Here is a 25,511-nt window from a genome sequence, read left to right as displayed (position 1 = left end):
TCCATTGGGTGATTCACTCCCCAAGTGACCACAATGGCCGGAGCTGAGCCAATCCAAAGCCAGGAGCCAGGAGCTTTCTCCAGGTCTCCCACACGGGTGCAGGGTCCCAAAGTTTTGGGCCGTCCTCAACTGCACTCCCAGGCCACAAGCAAGGAGCTGGATGGGAAGTGGGGCCGCCAGGACCAGAACCGGCAACCACATGGAATCCCGGGCGTGCAAGGTGAGGACTTAAAGCACTACACCATCGTACTGGGCCCTATATTTTTAAATAGTATCTCAAATGTTTTTAAGTAGTAAGTCTCCCAACCTACTGTACACTGTAAGCACACAGAAAATGCTCTGTTCTCAAAAAAGACTACCCACAGTGGATCTGGCAATGGGTACCCAACAGCTACCATACCCGGCTTTCTCTATGGACACGAAAGTTTAGTGTTAATGACTTAAAAAGAGAGACAACAGCAAAAAGGACAGCATGAAGGTACCATAACATGTAATACGTTATGCCATCAATGTAATACAAGGTATTTTTAATAATGTAATAAAAGAGAAACATAAGCACCTAATGCTACAAATACTGGTAACTATTATAAGAAAAATGCAGAAACAGGTCTGATCACACTGTTCTTGTGGATATAAAAATAAGATAAATGGAAATAGGTTTATACCAAGCATATACTTAGCACATTATATTCCTGCCTCAGGAGACATGCGATAGCTTTGGTTGAATTCAGTGTTGAATAGCAGGCTTAAATACATATCCTTTGGCTTGGAGAGGGCAGAGCTGAGGAATCAAATCTGATGAAATACAGGCCCTATCAAAGCTTTACTAGGTTTATTCTTTAAAAGGGCAAAACCAGTCTTACCTCGTCGCAATTCTCTGAAGATTTCTCTCTGTTTCTTTGTCTTTGACAACATCTGGCTTTACTCTGCACAGCATCTCCCACTCCCGCTTCTTATCCAGCTGTGTTATAATAAATATTGTTAGGTGAAAGAATATTAGACACTTTTGAAAATGCAGCACACTTTGACATGATACTCTGAGAGAGGACGAAGGCAATCAATCATTCTGGCTCAGTCTGTCCTACACTTTCGGGGTTCGGCTCAGAGGCTGTGGTTGGCATTCGGCATGTCACCTGAGAGGCACACAGTGAGTTTCTTCCAGGATCTCAGGCGGCAGGGGCTTGGAGAGCTGCCAGCACATTCAGCCATGCGGGCCGAGGTAGCGTGAGATGAACTGCCGTCACCGACCATCTCAGAGGAGCCGAGGAAGACGCCATCCCAATTTCTTCAGTAACTACAGGGCTAACTACTAATTCTTATTTTCAGGATCTGACGTCTTCTACGGCATTAAGAATGTAGAAACGTGTACCAGTTTTTAAAAGAATACCATCCTATCCAGATATTTTTGTAACTATTTATTGTTGAAAATCATTTAAATTCATTTCTCCTCTGTAAGCACACGTGATCAAAACCCTTGCCATCTATACCCTGTCAGTCACAAGCTCACACAAACTGATCTTCACTTTTCATGCAGAAATAGAAGGGGAACTGAGTAACAGAAAAAAATCCATAGACAACATAACCTCATTCAAAATTGTCTGCGATGACTCTCCCGGTCCCAATCACCCGACTATTCAGGGCTCCTTCTGAGACTAACCTTTCACCGAGCATTACATATACTAACATGGGGTGGGTGATCCAGCATAACAGTTAAAGCCACTGCTTGTAATGCAGGCAGCCAACACAGGCACTGGGTTCAGCCCCAGCTGCTCCACTTCTGATCCAGTTCCCCGCCAATGTACCTAGAAAAGCAGCAGTAGATGGCCAGTCCCTGGATCCCTGTCCCACATGGGAGACCTAAATGAGGCTCTGGACTCCTGGCTTTAGCCCAGCTCAGTGCCAGCCATTGTGACCAAGCAGGAGTGAACCAGAAGATGGAAGACCAATTCTCTCTCCCTCTCTCACCTTCTCTCTATGTCTTTCAAATAAATAAACCTTAAAAAAATTTTTAAATATATACTAATATGGATGAGCCAGTTAACAGGAAGCTAGCAAACACCCAAAGATTCAAAGCAGTAATAAAGACTAGTGGAGGGCCCGGTGCAATAGGCTAGCAGCTAAAGTCCTCGCTTTGCACGCACCAGAATCCTATATGGGTGCTGGTTCTAATCCCGGCGGCTCCACTTCCCATCCAGCTCTATGCTTTTGGCCTGGGAAAGCAGTCAAGGAAAGCCCAAAGCCTTGGGACCCTGCACCCATGTGGGAGACCTGGAAGAAGTTCCTGGCTTCCAATCAGCTCAGCTCCAGCCACTGCAGCCAACTGGGGAGTGAGTCAGCAGGTGGAAGCTATTTCTCTCTGTCTCTCCTCCTCTCTATCTGACTTTCCAATAAAAACAAATACATCTTAAAAAAAAAAAAAAAGACTTGTGGAAATTGTGTCTTCTTTTAGCTCTTGCTTTTCTGCTTTCACTTTTTATAAATAAAATAATAGTAAAATCAAATTTCTCCTAGCACTATAAAATGTCCCCAGATAATTCATTTTAACAGCCCTAAAATTCACTATCACTCTATGCCAGAAACAAAAACAAAACAAAATAAAACAAAGAAACAAAAACAAAACAGTGCAAGTTTGAAATAATTCTTAATTACCTATAACTCTCCAGGAGAAATAAGTATGCTAAATACTAAAATAACTTCTACTTTGAGAAGTATTTTTCTTTTTGCAGTAAAAAATAAGTAGCAAATACACTGGACACCTGTCCTAGCATTTATGTGTAACTTTTCTTTTGGTTTATGTTCTCTTGCTTTGCTTAGATGATTGAAGAAACTTAGACTAAGTTTCTAAACATAATCTTGGTTATCCAGCCCTATATGAAACAGAAATTACAACACTGACACGTCACCTGGACAAACACGCAATGAACGACCTGGTACAGGTAAGAACAGACAGACAACCTGATACATAAGACAACTGCTAGGATATACCTGTTTTCTTCTCTCAAGTCTTTCTTGCTTTAACTTTTCTTTTTCCTTCTCCAGCTTTTTATTTTTGACGAGAATGGTGGGTTTACTCTTAGGAATTTGCTTATTAAGGATTTTAGCCATAGCATCTGCCCAGCCCATGTTAGTCCCAACACCTGATTCTGTAGCATTTTCATTTTCTTTGTCACAGGGTTCAGTATCATCCTCATTGTCAGCATCCATAGCTTCATCATCAGAAAAGTGATCCTTTCCAGATCCACAGCTTCCTACAGAACCTGAAAGTAATTAAAAAACAAAAACCAAAACAAAACTTTCAACATCCTAGACAGAGGTTGCCATGCCAGCACCATATCCCTGGCACTCCATGAAGCTCCGGCTCTTTTGGGCAGAGGACACTTGCTGAGTTGCACTGTTGTAGTGTTAATGGAGAAGAAAGAGCAGGACCATCTATGCCACTGCCATCAGACACCAAAGACACAGATGAGCCATCAGGAACGTGTGCCACGTGGCTGATGTTAAAGGTGACGGTCACTGCTCTCACAGAACTAAAGCAGACTGCCACTCACCTACATGGACATGACTTGTGTCAGAAATTAATGAAGACAATGTGACACTGACAACATAAAACTGTATTTATTAAGAAACCTATACAATGCTACAGAACTAATTTTTAAAAAAGAATTTGGTTCAGCTATTAAAAGATTTGAATTTGTGTGCAGAAAAACTATTTTAAAATCAGCCTCATATTTGAAAACTTTGCTATAACGTAAAATCAGGCATTTTAACATTTGGGGGGGGTTCCTAATGATGGGCCCAAGACAAAGTTCTGAGTTGAAGATGAACATTTACAAATGTATTGCTGAATTTTATCACAGAGAATCACCAAAATGACCTATACAGGTATCAGCAATTTAAATCATTATAAGATTTAAATGACCGGGGTCAGAGGATTGGAAGAAACACCAGTGTAGTTATTAGCTTTGCCTGAAAATACATTTTCTCAGAAGCTCTGGGTCTTTTAAGCTTAGCAGTCCTTCCCGACTGTGGAAATCAACTGCATTTCAACACTAAGAGCATCAGCAGCCAGCGCCGCACGTGTGTATCCGAATGATCCAGAGCACCCTGGAGTTATTTAGTTCTTCAGAAACCTATGGAACTTACTAGAAAATACTTCCCAAAACGGAAAACCATCCAGCAGAGCTCAGTAACTTGGAATGTTTATTAATAAGCTGAAGAAAAGCTAATGAAAGGCTGAGAACTCTATCAGGAGGAAAACACAGTGCAATATAACTGGCTACCATTCTGAAGCAATGTCATTAACATGCTTTCTTGGGTTGATTCCAGAACTGGCTGAATCTCAAAAGTTAACACATACAATGCCATTGACTAAACTCTTCCTATCAAAATTTCTGCACTGGAGACACAGCTGTGGCACAGTGCGTTAAGCTTCTACCTGTGGTGCCAGCAACCCAAATATGCACCGATTTGATTCCCAGCTGCTCTACTTCAGATCCAGCTCCCTGCTTATGGTCTAAGAAAGCAGATGATGACTCAAGTTCTTGAGCCCAAACCCACATGGGAGACCGAGAAGAGGCTCCTGAACCCTGGCTTCGGATTGACTCAACTCTGACTCTTGTGGCCATTTGAGGAGTGAACCAATGGATGGAAGATCTGTCTCTCCTTATCTGTAACTCTGTCTTTCATGAGACCATCCAGCCCACTAATATCTTGCGTTAGGTCCACAGGCAAGCCTCATGAGGCCATTGTGCCCAGGCCACCATCTCACCACCCCATGTTTCAGCATTGTCAACCAGGATAGCACTTAAACCGTGAGAAGTCTGACACCTCAGTGAGAAGGGAAACTCACCATTCACTCCCTCTGGACCTAACCAAAGGGCCAGTAAACCACACTTTCAAGTGAGCAGCACAGGAACTGCCCAGCCATTTCCTAATTGGTTCAGGGACCACCAACCGGGAAATCCCTGCAGGTAGGCTCCTGCACAAAGAGGAGTCAAGGAACCCTTTAAAACCCAGGATGCTAGGCTCTGTGCCCTGGCTGGATGCCTAAAGGCCTTGCCTTGCATGCACCGGGATCCCCTATGGGTGCTGGTTCGTGTCCTGGATGCTCCATTTCCCGTCAGAGCTCAGCCTTAGGCCTTCGGACCCTGCACCCCTGGAGGAGACCTGGAGGTGACTCCTGGAACCAGAGGATGCAAGATCTTTGTCTCTGTCAATCTGACGTTCCAATAAAAATAGATAATTTTTTTTTAAAGAAAACATATAAAACCCAGGACACATCCTAAAAGCCTGATGTCTCTCCCTCCTTCAAGAGGAACCCCATCTCCCGGAAGTTGCTTCCCTGACCTGCTTCTTTTCCCATTCACTCTGCACTGCAGAAATAAAACTTTCCAGCTTTTTATTTCTGTAAACTGAAGAAAGAACCTGCCAAGCTTAAAAATAAAATAAAATAAAAAAGCCTTCTAGGTACAGTATTAGTAATTTAGTTCATCTTTTTAAATAGTGACTTTATTGTGTTAAAAGAGAATACTGAAATATAACTAAAAGAACAAGCAGCAAAAGGCCAAAGCATAAACAGGTTTTTCACTGTGTTTTACCGAATTTTATACTGATGTCCTCCCATGCGCAGCGGAACCATCACCTGAAGGCATGCACCTGACCAGCTATTTGCAGCCCTCCAACACTGCCTTCCAGTGCGGGCACAGGGTCCTCGGCCCTTAGCAAGGTTAAGCATTATCACCACAACCTCCACCTCCACCTTCTGAGAAACAGACGGACTGACTCCTGTTGTTTGTTCAGTTTGCTATTCGTCAACTCCAATTCGTTTCTTTAAATGACTTAAACAAAATGTCTACATTTTACCTCTGAATACCCTCTCAGTTTTTTTATATCTGCTTATTGCCATGACCTGAGAGGGAAGGGGAGAATGTCAGAGTGGTCCCTGGAATCAACCTACTCCAAGTCATACACAGGAGAAACGCTGGACGTAATTCTTATAATTTGGATATTACTTTTGTACAAAACAGTTGATTCCTAATCAAAAAATCTGAAACATTCTGAAATTCAAAACTTTCTGAGTGTAGACATGACACCCCAAAGGTTTCAATTTGGGGACATTTTATACTTTCAGATTAACGATACTGAGCAAGTAAGGTCTAAGTAAGCATTCCAAAATCTGTAAACAACCAACTCTGTAACACTTCTGGTCCCAACCATTTTGGATAAGAGACACAGAACTTGCAACCTTACTTCTTAAGTGTTGAGAAGTCTTGAAACAAAAAAGACATAAAATCAATCAATATATTTCCAATGGAAAAAAAAGTAATAGAAAATAGCAAATAGATACAGAAAAAATGAACTTCGAGTAGGAGTAATAACAGATCTTCCAAAAATGACCTGAACATCACACAAATTAGGAAATAAAAATATTTTTAAAGAATAAATCTAAAACAAAGTATGTTAATAATGTGAAAAAAACATTAGAAGAAACGGTAAAAACAGGAAATCACGTAAAACGTTATAAACTAGCAGAGCTACGTATTTTTTAATAGTGATATTCTTAAACTCATTTGTTACTTTAAGAAAAATCTCTATCAGTCCTTGGTACAATGTCAAAACTGCAACACTGCCCCCTAGTGTTATGTCCTGATACATTCACACAAATACTGCAATAAATCCCAATTTCACATTTTTCAATTGCACAGTAAAGGCAGCCAAAAGCCTTATGATCATCTAAGACACTCCAATCCTCTACTTCAAAACCCCAGCTACTTTCCTCTGAAATATTTCTCACCCAGCTTCACTACTACAACATGTAGATTATGGACATGCACATTAAAATCACCAAGTGTTTCTGACACCATTTGCTCTACATCCTGTGCTGATCTTACTGATAATAACAACGATGATGATGATGATGATGATAATAGATCTAGAATAACTTGTTAAAGCTATGGTTTTTATTTTACTATTTTTAAAAGATATTCTACCTAAGAGGTTTCGGGTCAGGTACACACCACCAATGGAAACACATTACTATATGAACAAATTTAAAATTTGATAAGAGGTCTATAAATAAATTTAAAATATAATAAGAGGTCTCTTGGCATGCTGAAAAACACAATTTTTTCCTAAGATACCAAAAAAATACCACTAACCAACCAGAAATCAGAACATTTTCTTAAACATTTTACTGCATTCTACTAAGATGAGATTTATCAAATTTTCCATTCACCAATTCTTTTTTGAAAGAGAGAGAGAGAGAAGGAAATGGGGAAGGCGAGGAAGATTATCTTCCATGCATGCACAGGCTCATTTCCTCATGTCCACAGCAGCTGGGCCTGGTCCAAGCCAAAGCCAAAAGCCCACAGCTCAATCTGGGTCTTCCACATGGGTGGGCACAGGCCCAACCAGCAACTTGGGTCATCATAAACGGAAAACTGGAATGGAACCTGAACTTAGGGTTCCAATGGAGGCGTTACGGTCCTGGATACTAGAGATCCAAGAAGTGTCTCAACTGCTGACTGACTGACCGTCCACAGAGCGAGTCGAGCCGACAGAGCCGGCACTCTAAGGGCATAGAAGAAAATGATCAGACATGCGCAAAATTCCTCTGAAGTCATCTGTGTTATATTTAATATGAATTTTGCATTCCATTTCAAAAATCTTGAAATTAAGAAAGGACTCCAAAGAATGGCTACCAGAACCAAAGACTAAAATTTCTGATCACAGCAATGCCCTAAATAATAGCCACAGGCCACAGGAGCCTACTGAGGGCTTCAGATGTGGCAAGTACAACTGAGGAAATGAATTTTTTATTTTAACTACCTTAAACAGGCTCATGTAGCTCAGCCACGTGTGGCTAGAAGCTGCCACAGTGGACAAAGCAGGATTAAACCTCTTGGGTACTAAGACAGACGTAAGGCATTGCTCCTCTCCAACTGCCCTTCCCCTAAGCCCCTGGACCCCTTTTCAATCTGTTGCTTGTTCCTCCGCCAGATATTGTTAGCTGCAGACAGGAGAGCCGGCCCTTTTCTTTAGCCTTTAGAAGCAGGATACAGTTTCAAGGAGAACCAAAGTTCCTCCATACTTACTAAGGACTCATGAATGACAGGCAAGAAAAGGAAAAAAATAAATAAATAAACCTCTAAATCTAAGTTCTTTTCTGAAGAACTCTAAGATCTTGGTAGAACAGACAAACCAGGTAGCCAACTACAATATAAGCTCTTGAATGTCCTGTAAGAAATGCAGTGAGGGGCCAGTAAACCACCTGTTGAACGGCAGCTGGGATCAGTGTCAATATTCATCCAGCCCGCTGGGAAGGCACAGGATGATGCTTAAAATGTTTGGTCCCTGCCACGCAAGTGGAAGACAAGCAAGGCTTCAGCTTAACCCAGACCTGACCGCTGTGGCTGAGCAGTCAGTGATGGAAGATTTCTCTCTCCCCCTCTGTTACTGCCTTTCAGAGACGGCAAGAAAATCCACGAAGAAAGGCTGGTATCTGAGACAGGTGACAGAAAGCTTTCTTAAAAGGCAAGTTAAGTTTAACTATCTGCAGAAAGAAAAAGGCCAAAGATTTCACTTCAGTCACATGAACTCTTCAAGGGACAAGATCACCAAACCCGGAACAAAAATATCCAAGATTTGAATTAATGCACTGCGTGGAAATAAAAACTAATGTAATCATGTCATAGTAGGCATCACAACCAGAAGAAACCAATGAGTCCAAATGTATGATGTTCAAAGACATGAAATCCTTACAAGAATGGAAAGGAAGTTTAGATTGGCTGAAATTGTAAGCTCTGAGAACGCAGGGCAGGCGCTGTGGCACAGCAAGCTAAGCCACAGCTTGAGGGGTCCACGTTCCACATCATAGCATTGGTTCCAATCTAGAACATCTGTTTTGGACCCTGCTTCCTGCTAACGCAAATCCTGGGAAGTAAATGCAATGGCTCAAGTGCTTAGGCCCCCGCCACCCACATGGGCAGCTGAGACAGGATTCCAGGCTCCTGACTTGAACCCAGCCAAGCTCGGGCTATTGAAAACATGTGGGGAGTGAATCAGCATATGCAAGTATTTCTCTGCCTTCTAGATTTATGAAAATAAATATGTTTAAGAACTGAGGATATAAAAGCAGAACAGACATTTCATAATAATAGTCTCATTTGTGGAAAAGATGAGCTAAACCCGAAACTAACATCAAGCAATTTGAAAGCTCCACATTTATACGGCTTCCAGTAAGATTCCAAACCGCCTGTGTTCTTCCCTTCTAGCACTTACCTTAAGCGCTTACATTTTTAAAAAATTAACTGAAAGCAGGGGGAAGAGAAAGAGAAGACACAGAAAGGCAGAGAGAGATGTCCAAACAGTATTACTTCCTCAGTGAACTGTTAGGATGATCAATTGGGATAACATGAAAAATGTTAGCACAAACCTGGGGGGAGCACAGCAAAGAGATCTAATAAAGCTAGCAAGGAATGGAAAGAAACAAAGAAGAGGGGGAGGAAGGCAGGGAGTGTGGGAGGGAGGGAAAGAAAGAAAAAAAGAAATGACAACGGTAAAAACTCTACCTAAACATCTTGGTTATAGTTTAGAATTCCCATGCCAGAGAAGCCTCATGTGCAGGCTAAGTTTCATTTTATTTCACCAGTAGTCAATGTTTTTATCTTACAAAATAATAACAACTGGCACACATGTATTTAGAGTCCTCATCACAACACTTCTATGAGTTGTTCTTAGCAACTCTATGTGCACTGACGTCTCTAAAGATCAGAACCATTAAAAACATTTCCCAAATCACAATAATGGGGTGGTGCAGGGCTGTTGGACTTCTGAGATAGCACAGGGTTTGGAACCAGATTCACTCCTGACTAGCACTCGGAACTAGCACAGCAGATACTCAGTAATATTCTACATCATTGTTTAACAAAGTTTGATTTAAAATGGAACTTATGTCTAAGCTTAGGTTAACCAGAATGGCCCACATCCTATCCCACTCTGATTTTACTCAAGTGCACATATCCCCCTAGTAATTAAAAACCCTGAAACTACTATTCCCCATTCACGTATAAATCATGTGTTCTGCTCAAGTCACATGGCCTTTCTGAAATTATTACTAAATTTAGAATATTAAAAAAATGACGCCTTACAACCTTTAAAAAAAACACTACACTTAAAAATGAAGTCATCCCAGGCTTCCACAAAAATAACCAAAACAAAGTGAAAGTGCTACCATGGGACAACACCGTCAGCTGTGATTACACGTGCTATCTGGGCAAGCCAAAGCAGATAGCGTCCGGAAGGCATCTGTTTCCTGAGTCTGTCCCATAAATCGCTAAACCACTCAAGGTGGACTATGATATACTTCATTTCTTAGGCATGTTCTTCAGCTATTTTAAGTAACTGAAATGATGAATGAGGCTATAAGCTACAGTCTGATGAAAAGCACATTTATCTGCAAAGTTACTATATCTTTAATCTAACTTTGTAGTTTATCAAAAATGAAGGGATAACTCCCAGGACCTTCTAAACTGGCTAGTTTTCAAGTCCTGAGTTGGAAGTCCTGACCATTTGTCATGTAGGTGATAGGAAAATGTAGGCTTTTTAATAGGCCAGAAAATCTGAAATTACCATCCTCCATACTTTCTGATTCACACAGGCACACTCACACAGGAGGGCTCGATCAGATCATGGCACTAGACAATAACCAAAACCTTTAGTAACCCGAGTTTGACTTACTGACTACAAGAGTTTTTTACTCCCAAGACCACTAACCTAAGAGTCTAGCTGGCTTTGTGTCTCACCTCTAAAAACGTACCAATTCAATAAATCTGAGTAACTCGGGTAATTCAGAAGCACAGGCTATCATCCGCCCTCCACAACACCTGACATCAAAGATTATTTTTATGCTTTAATTTGAGGTAATTTACTATCTAGAGAAGCTGTTTCTTCTGTATTTTTTTAAGTCTGTGAACTGAAGAATCAAATATATATTATATCATATATATAATATACATATCAAACCTTCAAAAATGGACCAATTTAGTAAACTCAGGATAACTCAGGTAATACTATCCTTCCCTTTACAACACACTCGTAAAAGGCAGACTCAGCATTTTACCTTCCAAATATCTGACTCATGCTCACCTATGATTTTACCCTGGCACAAATGAAAAGTATTAAACTTCATCAAATATCTCATGAATCATTCTGTTATTTATCTCCCCCACCAATGTTGATAACCCAGTTAAAATTCAAGCCTAAGACCCTCACGACTCCTGGTAAAATGGATTAGTGCTCTTTAACAACATGTCGATAGCTTGCCCTGACTCCTCATGGGTACGGAGCCTCCGCGGTCACACTCTTAGTACCACAATCTAAGCTTTTGAGAATAGTCTACTGTGGCTACAGAAACACATTTGAGGCAGAAAAGTTGTTTCTATGAGCTACTTTCCAGAAACATGATTTCACGAGAGAAAAAACAGCAATTACAGCCAATGTCTCATTGAGATATGAGAAATATGAGACAAATGAAAGAAAACGCACCATCTTTTATTTTTAGAATAAAATTATTTACTTGAAAGTTAGTTACAAGGAGATGGAAGAAGGTAGACAGGAAAGGAGGAAGGGCGGCAGGAGGGAAGCAGGGAAGGAGAGAAGAAGGAAAGAGGGAGGGAAGAAGGGAAGGAGGGAGCAAGAGGGAAAGCGAGGGAGAGATCTCCATCTTTAGTTCACTCCCCAAGCAGTGAGGGCTGAGCCGAGCTGAAGCCAGCTTGCTATGAGGGGCTCCCACCTGGCTGGCAGAGGTTCTAGAACTTGGGCCATTTCCCACCGCATCAGCAGGGAGCTGGATCAGAAGTGGAGCAGCCAGCACAAGTGCCATGTAACGCTGGCTTCACAAGCAGCGGCTTTACCTGCCATGCCACAACACAAGTGCAACAATATCTTATCTTTAACCAATGGGTTTACATTATTTATTAAAGTGTTCTTTATTATTCATTTCCATTTCAGTAAAAGCCTAAAATAAGAAAAAAAAATGGAAACATATACATCAAAACTACAGAAATGCTGTTTAGGCCAAAGTAAAGAAAGAGAGAACATTGTATCAAAGGAACAGCCTAGGTACTGCTAGGGGAAGGGAGAGTGGAGAGGGAACAGGGGAAGGGATGGAGGGAGAGGGAGGGAACCCTGTGTTCAAAAAATCAGGAGTTTAGGGCGATTATTACACTGTGGTAGCTTAAGCTGCTGGCTTAAGAGCCTACAGCCCATATTTGGTCCTGCCTCCTGTCCCCATCCAGTTTTCTACTAGCACACGCACTGGGATGCAGCAGACGACTCCCCAGGTACTCGTCCCTCTCAGTCACCCACATGAGATACCTGGCTCCAGGTTTCCGACTGGCCCACCCTCAGCTGTTGCAGGCATTTGGGAAGTGAACCAGCAGATGAAAGAGATCTGTCTGTCTGCCCTTTAAACAAATTCAGCAAACTTCAGAAACAAACACATAGACAAACTAGGACTCTGAGGTAAAACCTAAGGAATGACAAGGTGTGAGGCCTGAGAAGGAAGCAGTAATCGGACCACACATTGCAGCTCACAAGGAGATGTAATCCATCGTGCTCACAGGTTCTGCCCACAGCAGATTAGAAATACTAAAAACAAAATGATCCTTAACGCTGGTAGTTCAACAAAAAATGCCTAGGGGAAAAAAACAAGGGAACTGCAAAAGTTCATGGAAAATGAAATGAAAAAGACAGTGCCAGACGGGGTCCAGCCTACCAGCTAAAACACCAACATCCCAAATCGGAATGCCAGGGGTCAAGTCCTCACTCCACTCTCAATTCCAGCTTCGTGCTAACATAGACCGCAGGGCACAGCAGGTGCCGGTTCAGCCCTAGTCACCCACAGGAGAGACAGGGATTCAGTTCCTACCTCAGGCCACCGTAGGCACCTGGGGCAGGAACTAGCCCATGGACACACTGTCTCTAAAAAATACTGGTTTTGAAAAACAACGCACATATTCCCCCAACTTTTTGAAGTTCACTCATATTATAGGCTACACATATGGAAAACATAAGTTAAAGAGATGCAGGGAAGAACTAAGGCCATGGCAACAGGAGAAATGGACACATGAAACCAAACAGAGGCAAGGGGGAAAATAGAGGAGGAGCGCTCCATGGACGGTGCCACCATTCTCAAGAGACCAAGGTGGTTTTGGGAAAGGAAATGGTGTCGCTAGCTTTGCAAGTATTAAATCTGAGACAACAAAGCACACACAAGCAACTCAGGTGAGGGTATCCTTGTCATCCTTAATTTTACCAAAGACAATCAAATTACGGGCAGGAAGTGAGGAAAAACAGGCAAACACGCTGTTATCTGTGGATGTTAACAGTTTTCTCCTAGGAAACTTTTTTTTGCAGCAAAGTATAATAAAACCTTCCTTTAATTCCAAGTACCCATCCGTGTCTCTGAGGCACCTTCCCGCGGGCTAAGGAGTCTGGAGATTATTCTGAGATGACAGGGTCACTCATGTTCACGGATATGATCAAACGCATTACAAAAAGCCTGGGAGTGCCTTGTGGGATGGGCTGACCCACAGCAGCAGCGGCAGCGAGGCAGTGGGCAGGCAGGCCGGGGCTGCCTGCAACTTGAGAATCACGGTGAGGAGAGAGGCAGCACGGGCACTCCAAGGAAGAAACTGTAGCAATACTCAGGACTGAACAGAAGCGTCTCAAGGAGACCGAGTTCCCAGCTGCGGCTGGTACTGACACCACCGCAGTCGCTGCGGTCTCCCACACCTTCCCGCTCCGCCCCATCTGGCCTGCTGCCCCTGGCTCCCTGGGAGATCCTATAGCAGTCCTCCGCGGTACCCCGTAAGCCTCGGCGTCCCCCCTACACCCCGCAGCACCAAATCCCAGACAGCTGACCGCAAACGCCATCGCACCCCACCACCTCCGCCCGCCCAAGCGCAGCCTTATCCCAGTACCTCCGCTGTCGGAAGCACCTTTGACCTCCTCTTCCAGCTCCGACGGCAAGACTTTGGCTATCATTTTCACCTTCTTCTTCTTCTTTAGGGACTTTTTCAGCTTTTTCCCCGCACTCACACGTGAGTTCCCCACGGACGCAGCCATCTTCTCTCACCGGAAGTGTGCTCTTAGAGCTGCGTCCGGGGCCAACACAAGGCACTTCCGGGCGTCGCCCGGGAGACGATGGTTCCGGGGCGGGACAGTCTGGCCTGAGGGGAACTGCCCTGTCAGAAAGTGACTCGTAAGGAGCTGTAAATAGACTCACGTCTCGACGTGAAGCGGCTTCCTGAGCACAACAATGACCTCGCGCTCTTGGGCGATCGCTCTGGCCCTGCCCTCTTCGGTTACCTTGTTCGGCGCCGTCTGCCTCGATTTCGCAGTTTTACTTGCCTGCCTGGCTTCGGCCGTATTTTACCAAAGGTTTGGACTGCACCGCCAAATCCGCTTTTGTACGCACTGAACACGCCGCAGCCAGGAAGCGGGAAAAATCCTGGGCATTAGATGATGAGCCTCCCTGCGGGCCCGGCCATGACTTCCAACACGGGAAACTGGATGAGATCCTCTCCGCTTCAAGCTGCGAGCCCTAACGGACCCTAGCCGCCCTTTGAATCCCTCTCCACCCGGGCTCGACTCCCTTCTCCCTTCCCTGGAGGCTCCCTCTGTCCCTCCAGGGCCATCTTCTAGGCTCCACAGGTCACCTGCTGCCAGCCCCGTGTTCCTGGAGCCATCAGTCCCGTTTTGAACCTTGCTAACAATAGGTGTACGTATTTGGGGCCAGCGTGCGATGCTGTAACTTAACGTATCCACAGTGCGTGCTGATCAAAACACAGTAATCATTTTCTCCCCTTCTTGGAGGATATTGTGAGCTGTAGTCTCCCCATTTTTCTCACTAAAAAGTTGGCTTCTGAAACGCTGGGGCCATTTATCATTCACCATTTTGCCTGCAAGGCTGTCAACGGGACTTGACTTGTATTTGGAACTCAAAAAACAAATTCAGAGGGGAGTAAATGAATGGCAGAATGCAGCTACTGATGAGGCTAATAATGCATTCGCGGGGTACAGCCTTTACACCATGCTGTAGAGCCGAAGCATACTCTAAAGCTTTTTCCTAAGCTTAGTTGTTTACCTGTACAGATCCTTGGTTTCTATCACCCAGCACATAAACAATAAAATCCTCATTTTAACAAGTCACAGCTGATGCTTATACAACATATTTTATATTTGCATTCTGAAAACTCAATACATTAGAAAAAGAAAACTGCTTGGGAAGTAATATCCCACACATAGACTGTGAAAGATTCCAGCACGAACTTTTGCAAAGTGTGGTTTTGGCTGACAAAAGGGATGCGCCGTGGAAGTGCCCCTTAGGCCGGTACTAGAGCCCAGAAGTTCCAGGGTGATCCCTTCGCTAGGACGACACCCTTTTCCTAAGTATGTTTCCCACTGACATTTCACACTGAGCTCTTGCTGTTTGCCTGGTAATACATAGTAAGTTCCAAGCAAATCGGAGAAAGCGCTGAGGAGAGCTGTGGAGAAAGAAGCCACATGAGAGAGCAAGACGATTGCCATCTGTCCTGGAAGAGGTGTTCCTGTATGTGAACCCCTTCATCCTGCATCTGTCTCCTGGTATTATTTGATGACTACCAAGTATTTTTTTTTTTTTTTTGGTAAATTTCAGAGTCAGGAAAAGAGGCATGTGTTGGCAGGTGTGAGAGAGAGAGAGAGAGAGAGAGAGAGAGAGAGAGAGCTCCTGTCTGCCAATCACGCTTCGAAGACTGCAAAAACCAGAGGAAGAAGTCAGGAGTCTACAACCCTGTGTGGGTGACAGGAGCACAATGGCTTGTGCGATCACAGCAGCTTCCTGTGTCCCGAATGAGTAGGGAGCCGGAATGAGGAGCTGCAACTTGTTCAAAGACAAGTGCTCCCATAAGACTGTGGACATCCTAGCCCGGAGGCTAAGTGCCCACTCCCCCAAACTGATGTTAGTGTAGTTCTACATTTCCGTATGATAATTTTTTCATATATAGCAATTATATATGTTTACTGAAATTTGAAAAATTGGGGGTGATTGATTTGTCACACAGATTTTTCTTCTTTAACATATGATGATACAACAGAAAGCTGTTGGAAATAGAATTAAAAGACAAGTTTGGGGCCCAGCATGGTAGCCTCGTGGCTAAAGTTCTCACCTTGCATCCACCAGGATCCCATGTGGATACCAGTTCGAATCCCAACTACTCCACTTCCATTCCATATTCCTCTCTGTGGCCTGAGAAAGCAATCGAGGATGGCCCAAAGCCTTGGAACCCTGCACCTACATGGGAGACATGGAAGAAGCTCCTGGCTCCTGACTTCAGGTCAGATCAGCTCCATTGCAGCCACTTTGAGAGTGAACCAGAGGACAGAAGATCTTTCTCTGTCTCTCCTTCTCTCTGTAAATGTGACTTTCCAATAAAAAATATAAAATAAATCTTTATTTAAAAAGTATGTTTGTTGTGGTGCAGAAGTTTTTGAAACCCATACATAGTTCTTTCATAATACACAATCCCTATAAATTTTCAAAGACCCTTCATAAAATAGTCTCCAGATTTTTTGAAATGTTTTTGTTGTGTTTTGCCTTTAAGATTTAGTTTGTAGTTTAGGTTCAATTTGGAAGGCAGATTTTAGTAAGTGAAGAGAAAGTTCTATCCACTGGTTCACTCCCTAAATTGCAGCAATGGCCAATTCTGGTCCAAAACAAAGCCAGAAGCCAGGAGCTTCTTTCTGATCTCCCACGTGGGTGCAGGGGACGAAGAACTTGAGCCACCCTCTGCTGCTTTTCCAGGTCATAGGAAGGAAGCTGGGTCAGACGTGGAGCAACAGGAGACAGGAAGCAGTGCCCCTATAGGATGCAGGGGCCTGCACTCTGCCACCACATCGGCAGTGAAATTTGTTTATGTGTTTTCATCTTTTACTTTAAAATCAAAGAAACAGATCTTCTGTCTCCTGGCTCACTTCCCAAATTTCAACAGCAGCAGGGCTAGACCAGTCCAACCTCAGGAGCCCAGAGTTCAGTTAGGGTTCCCCACATGAGAGGAAAGCACTTGAGCCATCATGTTGCTTCCCAAGGTGCACGTTTGTGGGAAGCTGGGATTCCGACTAGAGCCAGGGCTTGGACGCAGACATCCTGAGTGACACCTTCAGGTTTGTGCCAGATGCAAATCCCAGCTCCAAGGATTTAATCCAAAAGTCTGGTTTTAAGAAATAAATTCCTGCTAAAGGGAATGATATCTGTTGTAATATGCTTAATCCTCCCAAATTAGCCAACGAGTAAGGTACAGTTATTATTCCATTTTATACATGAAACAATAGAGGCACAGAATAAATAGCTTCTCAAGGTCCCAGGGAATCACATTCAAACCTAAGCACAATGCCACAGAGGCTGCTCAGACAGGGAAAATCACTGCCGACTCATCTTGTCTCACTGTAGCACTTAGAATGCAAGTAATCGTAGGCAATAAAGATTTCTGACAAGCATTCAGATTCATAAATTAGAAAATAATCTACACTTTAAAAATGTTCATCTTATGTTGAAAAATAACTGGAGTAATCTGTGTGCTTGTCTGAGTTTTATAAATAAACCTGTGTTCTTTATCTGCTTACTGCCTCTTAGTTCCAAATTCACCCTTTTTTGCTGCTCTCTGAAAATAAATCTGGGTTCTATAAATATTTTTCTTCGGCCTGTGAGGCAAATGGCATAGTTCGTCAGTAGAGGGCACCAGAGTGACGTTGGAAGAAGAAAGGATCTCCCTACAGAGCTCTGCGTGCTTCGCTGAAGGCTACAGAAGAACTTGCTCAGCATCAGACTCCTGCCACGGAGCTGGAGTCCCAGGACTGGGTTACTGTGGCCCAGGTGACTCCCTGGGGATCCTCCAAACCTGCGACCTGCAGCTCCCCTCCACAGCCTCCTTCACAGCAGAGTGCTTCTGACAGGACAACTGCCCAGCACTGCTTTTTCCTCAACCTACAAGAGCACTGATTCCCATTGAGGCAGAGAAAAGAGGATTTTCAGCAAGTTCTGATAAAACATCACTACAACATCTCAACATGTGAGACTGAAAAGTAGCTTCTGGCTCCTGGCTTCGGCCTGGCACAACCCCAGTTGTTGAGACCATTTGAGGATCGAACCAGCGAATGGAAGATTTCTCTTTGCCTTTCCTCTCTCTGTAACTATTCCCAAAATCCAACTGACCTTCCTTTTTCTGATATGTAAAAAAAAAAAAAAGACTTTGGTAGGAAGCATAAAAAAACTTATGTTCTGAGGTTGGGCAAAAATTTCTTAGGTAAAATATCAAAATTATTATCTATAAAATGCAAATTGATAAATTAGACCTTACTTATAAGGAATTACAGTACTTTCACAATCAGAAAATAAACGTTAAATGCTATTTTTACTGCAATAAGTCATTGTTAGCCAGTAAGACCTCATTTACTGAAGTGAGAAAGTCTGGAGGACTAAGAAAATTTGAAAAATTGTACAACAACTGATGGCAATGGCAATATTAGAAATTTGATCCTTTCGAATATGGGATTATGAAACTTTGAAAAATTTCAGTAATATTTCAACCTCATGGAATATTTTTTTCATAATTGCTGTAGGCATCAGCATACCTTGATTGCCTAGCCGGTAACACAAAGCACATTGTTATTTTATCAGATGAAAATGAGGAGATGCCCAGCTGCAGGCAACTGGCTAGGTTGCGCTATACCTAGGCAGGTGTTACATTGCTGGAAGAAAAGCTACTGACAGTTGGTGGGCATTCTGGCTCTGCTTTATGCCAAATTTGTGTTAACTATAACAGTGTGCCACCATAGTTGGCCCGAGAGCAGGCAGGCAAGGCCCCACGCGAGCACGACACATTACCAGAGGACTGGGCTTGTTGATCTGCATGTTGTGGGCATGGGGGGCCATGGATCGGTCAAGGAAGGGTGTCTGGTGAATGTGTGGGAGAGAGGACTGCTGGGGAGGATGTGACATATGAGAAGTGACTTTCGGGAGATTTCCACTGACTGGGCTACTGCACTTGCAGGTAAATGAGAGAGCTGAGACTGGGTGCTTTGGAGAAGGGAAACAAAAGTACCCTTCAGGGCCAAATCAATACATCTGTCCACATGGGAGACCTGAGCTGTGCTTGTTGGTATCAACTACCATCTAGCAGCACATACAAAAGCCATGGCTGGGGGGCTTGACTGGCAGGACGCAACCACAGTATCCACCAGTGATTGCTAGGTCAGGGGGTCGACAACATAGGGCTTGGCCATGACACTAACCAGCATGCAAGAGAACCGGGTCTGAGAGCGGATCTGTGGGGGAATTTGTGGGTTCATGCCTATGGAACTGCCGTTTCAGTTAGTTTGCTTGAGGGCTAGGAATTGTGATGAGCCAAGCAAGGCATGACCATGGAACTCAACAACACTCGTGGGTACTCAGGTTGGGAACAGGCAGGCTGGTCCAGGTTGCAGTACCAAGAACTGGGTGTGGGATGGACCACCATACCCACGAGTACTCACAAAGGCCAGTACTGGAGGGTGAACTACGCTGAGTAAGAGACCAACACCCACTGGCATGCATGAGATCTGGGTATAGGGTCCTGGTGGGAGAACTTGTGGAACTCCCCCAAGTAGACTGTCACTTACACTGGTGAGCACATGAGTCAGGCTGGGTGTTGGTCAGGCTGGACAGGACTGCTTAATTTGTCAGCAGGTGCATGGGTTGGCTCTGGGAGTGGCGGATTGGGCAGGGCCTGGGCCCAAACTGTAGCACACTGGCATGCACAGGATGTCAGATGGGGTGCAGGCCATGCTGGGCTAGGCTAGGCTAGGTTATCACTCCTATTGTTTTGCATAAAAGCTGGTGATAGGGGTAGGCTGTACAGGGGTAGGTTGCAGCACCCACCAGTAAAAGCTGGGATTGGGGACAGGCCAGGACAGGCTAAGCTGTAGCGTCTAATGGCAAAGGCTGAGCTGAGTGATGGGTTGTACCAGACAGGGTTAGAACAACCAGCAGCATGCACAAGATCTATAGCTGTGCTCCTATTGTGGAGCTAAGGGGATTCCCTAGCTGGCTTGCAGTTCCCAATTGTGAGCGCAAGAGACTGAGTATGGGTGGCAAACTGTACTGGACATGGCTACAACATCCCTCAGCATGGGTATGCACTGGGTCTGGGATATGCAAGATTGGGCTAGGCTCTAGCATCTGCTAGTGCTCACAAGAGCCAGAGTGGGTATAGGACAGATTGGGCTAGGTCTTGCCACCTGCTGAACCATTCAAGAACCGATTTGGGGATGGGTCAGGCAGGACTGGGTTGTAGCACCCAATAGTAAGAGCTGGAATGGATGTGAGCTGTTCAGGCAAGGCCACTGTACCTGCCAGGACAGTAGGTGGGCCAAGTCAGTTTAGGCCAAGAACCCACAGGAATGCATGAGATCTGTGACTAGGAGGTGACCTCTGTCTTGGAGAATTCCTCTGTCAGAATGCAGTCCCTGCAGGTGAATGCCAGAACCAAGGTTGGCAGCAGTCCAGACCAAGGCAGGTTAAAATGCATGCCAAAATACTTGTGGCTCAGGTTTGGGGGAAGGCTGGGCTGGGCTAGTTAATAATACCCATTGGCAGAAATGAGAAGCAGGACAGGGTGAAAGATAGACCTGGATGGACTGCAACAATAGCCAGTTCACATTAGGGCCAGGACTGCGGGCAGTCCAGGCTGGACTGGGCTGCAGCAGCCACCAGCATGAGCTGGAACTGGTACAGACCAGGCTGAGCCAGGCTGTAGCATTTGCTAGTGAATTCCAAAGTGAGGTGACACATGCCAGACTGGGCTGCAGCTCCCACCAGCACATAAAGGACCCAGGAGAGAAGGGTTTGAACCTGGGGGGGCTGTGACGACACCCTTGCTGGGTCACTGCTCCCACTGGTGAGCCTCAGAGCTGGAACTGGGGCACACCAGGCTGGGTAGAGTTACAAAATCTGTTAGCTTATATGTGAGCTAGGTTAGAGAGAGAACCAGGCTGGACAAAGCAACTGGATCCACTGGTGCATGTATGAGCCAGAGTAAGTGCAGGCTGGTCAGGCCTTGCTAGAGCATCAGCTAGCAGGTGCTATGACTGGGGGCAGTTCCTGTCAGGCAAGACCACAGAATCACCTGGAAAGTGCATGATTCATGGCTGGGAGTGGGCCTAACAGGGAAACTGTGGGTATCCATTTGATGGGCTTAAGCTCTCACCAGTGAGCATTTGAGCCCAAGGTGGGTGTGGGCCTGGCTGGACAGGCAGAACCCACCAGCTTAAGTGTGGGCAGGACAGTGAGGTTGGTTGGGGTGAGCTAGGCTGCAGTACCCATGGATGTGTACAAGAACCAAAAGGGATGAGGGACTAACTAGACCAGTCAGTCGTGCATATCAGCATGTGCAGGAATGGGGTTGGGGGCGGGCCTGGTGGGAGTCGGCCTCTCTTCTTCTCTGGACAAGATCATGTCTGAACATGGAACTTGGAACAGTTGCAGCCATGTTGTTGTCGCTTGAGGGAACACTGAAAATGCTCCATTGTATAAGGACCTGGGTTCCCTTTGAGCATCACTGAGCTACTGAGTCAAAAGGAGCTACAGCACACTGTTAGGGACTGAGATGTATTCTCCAAAACCCCTTTGATGAAGCACTAATTCCCAGCGTGACTGTGTTTGGAGACAAGGCCTTTAAAAGATGGTGAGTGCAGTCGTCAGCTTTTCTTCTCTGTAAGCGATGTCTAAGAAATGTCATCTATGAAGGCAAGAAGTTTGACTTGGCTTACAGTTTTAAAGATTTAAGATCCAGCAGGTCTATTGATTCAGTTTCTGGTGACAGGACAGTGGATAGTAATGGAAGCATCACATGAAGAGCCAGGAGGCAGAGGGGCCAGACCCAATTTAGCTTTCATAACCGCATCCTCATGAAAATAACCTTCTGAGGGCACATCACCAGTGACCTAAGCATCTCTCACTTGGCCCACCTCCTAAACACTGAAATTGGATGAAGTTCCTACTTTTTTAGAATTGTTAATATATGACTTAGGAAATTCAAAGTTGCTTGACTTTGGGAGCCAAGTCTTGTTCAAACTGTTGCATAAAGTCATGAGATCACCAGGGTGAGGTCCTTACCCAAAAGGACTCAGGTCCACATTAACAAAGGAAAGGACATCAAGAGCAGGTGCAGGTACAGAAGACCACGTGACAGTGAAGAGTCTCACAGTGAGGCTACAGGAGAGAACTCTGTGGGCACCTTGATGCTGAGCTTCCAGCTTCCTGGTCTTGAGAAAACAACTTGCTGTTGTTTAAGATGACCAGTTGCGGTATTTTATCACAGCAGCTCCAGCAAACCAACGTACCCAATCCGTATCTGCTCCTCCTGTTGGTGAGAAAAACTGGATCCGTGTTTATACCCATGTTGTGAAAATACAGGCTTCCCATTTCCCATTACTTGCATGCAGAAGTCATCATACTAAGTACAAGATGACCTTGGTCAAGTTGCTTTCATTTCTAAAGATAAATATACTCCACTTTCTTAGTAGTTAGAGGATTTGGGGCCCAGCATAGTGGCCTAGTGGCTAAAACCCTTGCCATGAATGCACCAGGATCCCATATGGGCGCCGGTTCTAATCCCGGCAGCCCTGCTTCCCCTCCAGCTTCCTGCTTGTGGCCTGGGAAAGCAGTCGAGGCCGCCCAAAGCCTTGGGACCCTGAACCCACGTGGGAGACTTGGAGGAAGTTCCTGGCTCCTGGCTTTGGATCGGCTTAGCTCACACCATTGTGGTCACTTGGGGAGTGAATCATCAGATGGAAACTTTTCCTCTCTGTCTCTCCTCCTCTCTGTATATCTGACTTTACAAAAATAAATAAATAAATAAATAAATCTTTAAAAAGGGATTGGACAAAATAAGCCTAAGAAAATTTCAGCATGCTTTTCTTTGCTATCTTGGGATAAATTTCTAAGTAGAATTGTTTTTTAAAATCCTTTACCCTTTATCCAAAATCTATGATTCAAGGGTAATATGTACGTTTCTCCAAATATATTTTAAAATATTAATCTAAAGTTAATAATAATAATATGATAGATGTATTATATCAAACTCTACATTTTTAAGGCAGTGACAGGATAGGGAGAATATAAAAATGATAACAATACTCCTTTGTTGGATGGTCCTCAACACAGTAAACTGGGTAATATTCCTTTGGGGGAAAGCAGGACTTGGAAATTGTTCTGAATCTTACAGCCTAGATTTTAAAGACTGGTTTCTTTATTTGAAATTCAGAGCCAGAGTGACACAAAAAGAGATCTTTCTGCTCGTTCAACCCTCCAATGGCTACAGGAGTCAGGGCTGGGCCAGACTTAAGCCACCAGCAAGGGCCTATCACATGGCAGCGAGGACAAAGGCCCCAGCCATGACCTTCTGCCTTCCCAGGTGTGTTGTCAGGAAGATGAATCAGAAATGGAGCAGCTGGGACCTGAATTAGCATTCGGATATGGGATGCCAGCCTCACAAGTCATAGCTTAACCGGTTGTACAACACAGGCCCCTTAGAGTGTTAAAGTAATTTAATGTTTCTGAAAGATTTGTTTTATTGATTTGAAACAGAGAGAGAAAGGGAGAAATAGAGACAGAGAGAAAAGAAGATATCTCCCATTCACTGGTTCACTGCCTAATTGACAGCAACGGCCAGAAGCCAGGAGCCTGGAGCTCTACCTGGGCATCCCACATGGGGAGTGAGCATGTAAGCCCTCGGGCCATCCACTGCTACTTTCCCAGACTCACCGGGAGGGAGATGGATCACCTACAGAGCTTCTAGGTCTCTAACCAGTGATTCAGTACAGGATCCCAGCATCACAGGCTCAACTTGCTGCACCAGAACACTGGCTCCTCTGAAGACAAACATTGCTGAATCCTTTGGAATGTCTTTAAAAAGAAGCTATCTTTCCTCCTTATCTTTGGTCTCCTGCACTGAACTTTTACTTACGATAGAATTAAAACCCAGTCAGAAGCCTCGTTATTCCTAACCAGTCTGAGTTCTTTGTACTGTGTTTGATGGCTTGTTCAGAAACATCCCTGTACATAAGAAAAGGACAGATTACATCATCAGTTTGGTGTTAAACAACAGAGCAGGTGAATACTGGCAAGACTAATAGGCTTTATTTCATTTGGACAAATTACCTTTGGACTCCTGGTCTCAGAGCCTGCATTAGTGAGACAGGCACTATCATGCATCAAGGAGACATATTCCACCTTGCATAAAACCTTTCCATTAAAAACTCACCTCACTGTGGGAGTTAACAGTCTCTTAAGCAATATTCTTCAGGAATGACAAGATTGGCCTAGCACTTGTGAATGATTGAGAAAACAAAAGAGAGAAGTGGGCTCTCTTGATCCTGCCCGATTTTAGACTTTCATTTCTGCTGGTAGAAAGGACATCTTAAGTTGTGTGTGACGCACGGTCACTCTGAAATCATTCTGGGAGTTGGATCTGACCTATGTGACCAGTAATACAGTTAAAGGAAGAATTGTGAGTTCAGTCTTTTTATTTCAGCCTATTGTACAGCCACATCATCTCAAATGGTTGCTTATTGATAAGGCCGCAGGATTCAGCATTCCTGGATATGTCATTCACAAATTTACTCCTTCACACAAACACTTAATGAGTCCTTACTAAATGCCAGGTTCCATTGTAGGCATTGTGTATTTTTAACAGGATAGACAAAGTTATTGGTTTCTTGATACTTACATCTTATGTGACTAAGACAGTAATAAATAAGGTTTTTTTTTTTTTAATAAAGCAGAGGGTAATGTTGGGAAGATAGTACAACACAATAATGAGGAAGAAATTGGGACAGGCTGTTGCCAACACATGTATTCTGGAAGAAATCAGGGAAGCTCTAGGAGATGGCATTTTAAAAAAAGATTTATTTATTTTTATCGTAAAGTCAGGTATACAGAGAGGAGGAAAGAGAGAGAGGAAGAGTTTCCATCTGATGATTCACTCCCCAGGCCTTATCCATAAAATCACAATGTCGGTTTCCCAAACTCATTTCTGAAAGATTCCTTTAGTTCTGCTGGAGAATGTGGAGGTCAGACTGCAGCTGCACAGACCCATTGAGAGGCTACCGTAAAAACCTAATGTGTGCGATTATGGTGGACCACAAAGGCGAGAGAGAAGTGAAATGGAAGATTTGGAGCCAACAGGTGGTTCAGCATCCATTTGTGGCGCCAGCATCCCATATTGGCATCAGTGTAAGTCCTGGTTGCTCCACCGCCCAACCAACTCCTGATGTGTCCTGGGAAAACAGTGGAAGATGGCTCAAGGCTTTGGGGTCCTGCACCCTTGTGGGTGGTGGGGAAGAAATTTCTGGCTCACAGTTTTGGGTCAGCTCAGCTCTGGGCTATTGAAGCCATCTGAAGAGTAAACAAGAGAATAGAAGAACCCCCTTTC

General features: G+C 44.2%; 1 protein-coding gene across 1 annotated transcript in view; it reads right to left on the bottom strand.

Annotated features, from left to right (window-relative positions):
* Nucleotides 1-14,186, bottom strand: part of RRP15 (ribosomal RNA processing 15 homolog) — a 30,639-nt gene extending 16,453 nt beyond the window's left edge. The window contains exons 1-3 of the mRNA XM_012930378.2: nt 13,983-14,186; nt 2,986-3,257; nt 864-961 (exon numbers count right to left, since the gene is read on the bottom strand). Of these exons, the coding sequence (XP_012785832.2) occupies nt 864-961; nt 2,986-3,257; nt 13,983-14,127 (515 nt within the window). The 5' untranslated portion in view covers nt 14,128-14,186. The remainder of the gene's footprint in view (nt 1-863; nt 962-2,985; nt 3,258-13,982) is intronic.
* Nucleotides 14,187-25,511: the final 11,325 nt, after the last annotated feature.

The sequence above is a fragment of the Ochotona princeps genome, chromosome 10, assembly GCF_030435755.1.
Source record: "Ochotona princeps isolate mOchPri1 chromosome 10, mOchPri1.hap1, whole genome shotgun sequence".
NCBI lineage: Eukaryota > Metazoa > Chordata > Mammalia > Lagomorpha > Ochotonidae > Ochotona > Ochotona princeps.
The sequence above is the reverse complement of the archived record's forward strand: the minus strand, read 5'-3'. Positions and strand labels throughout refer to the sequence as shown.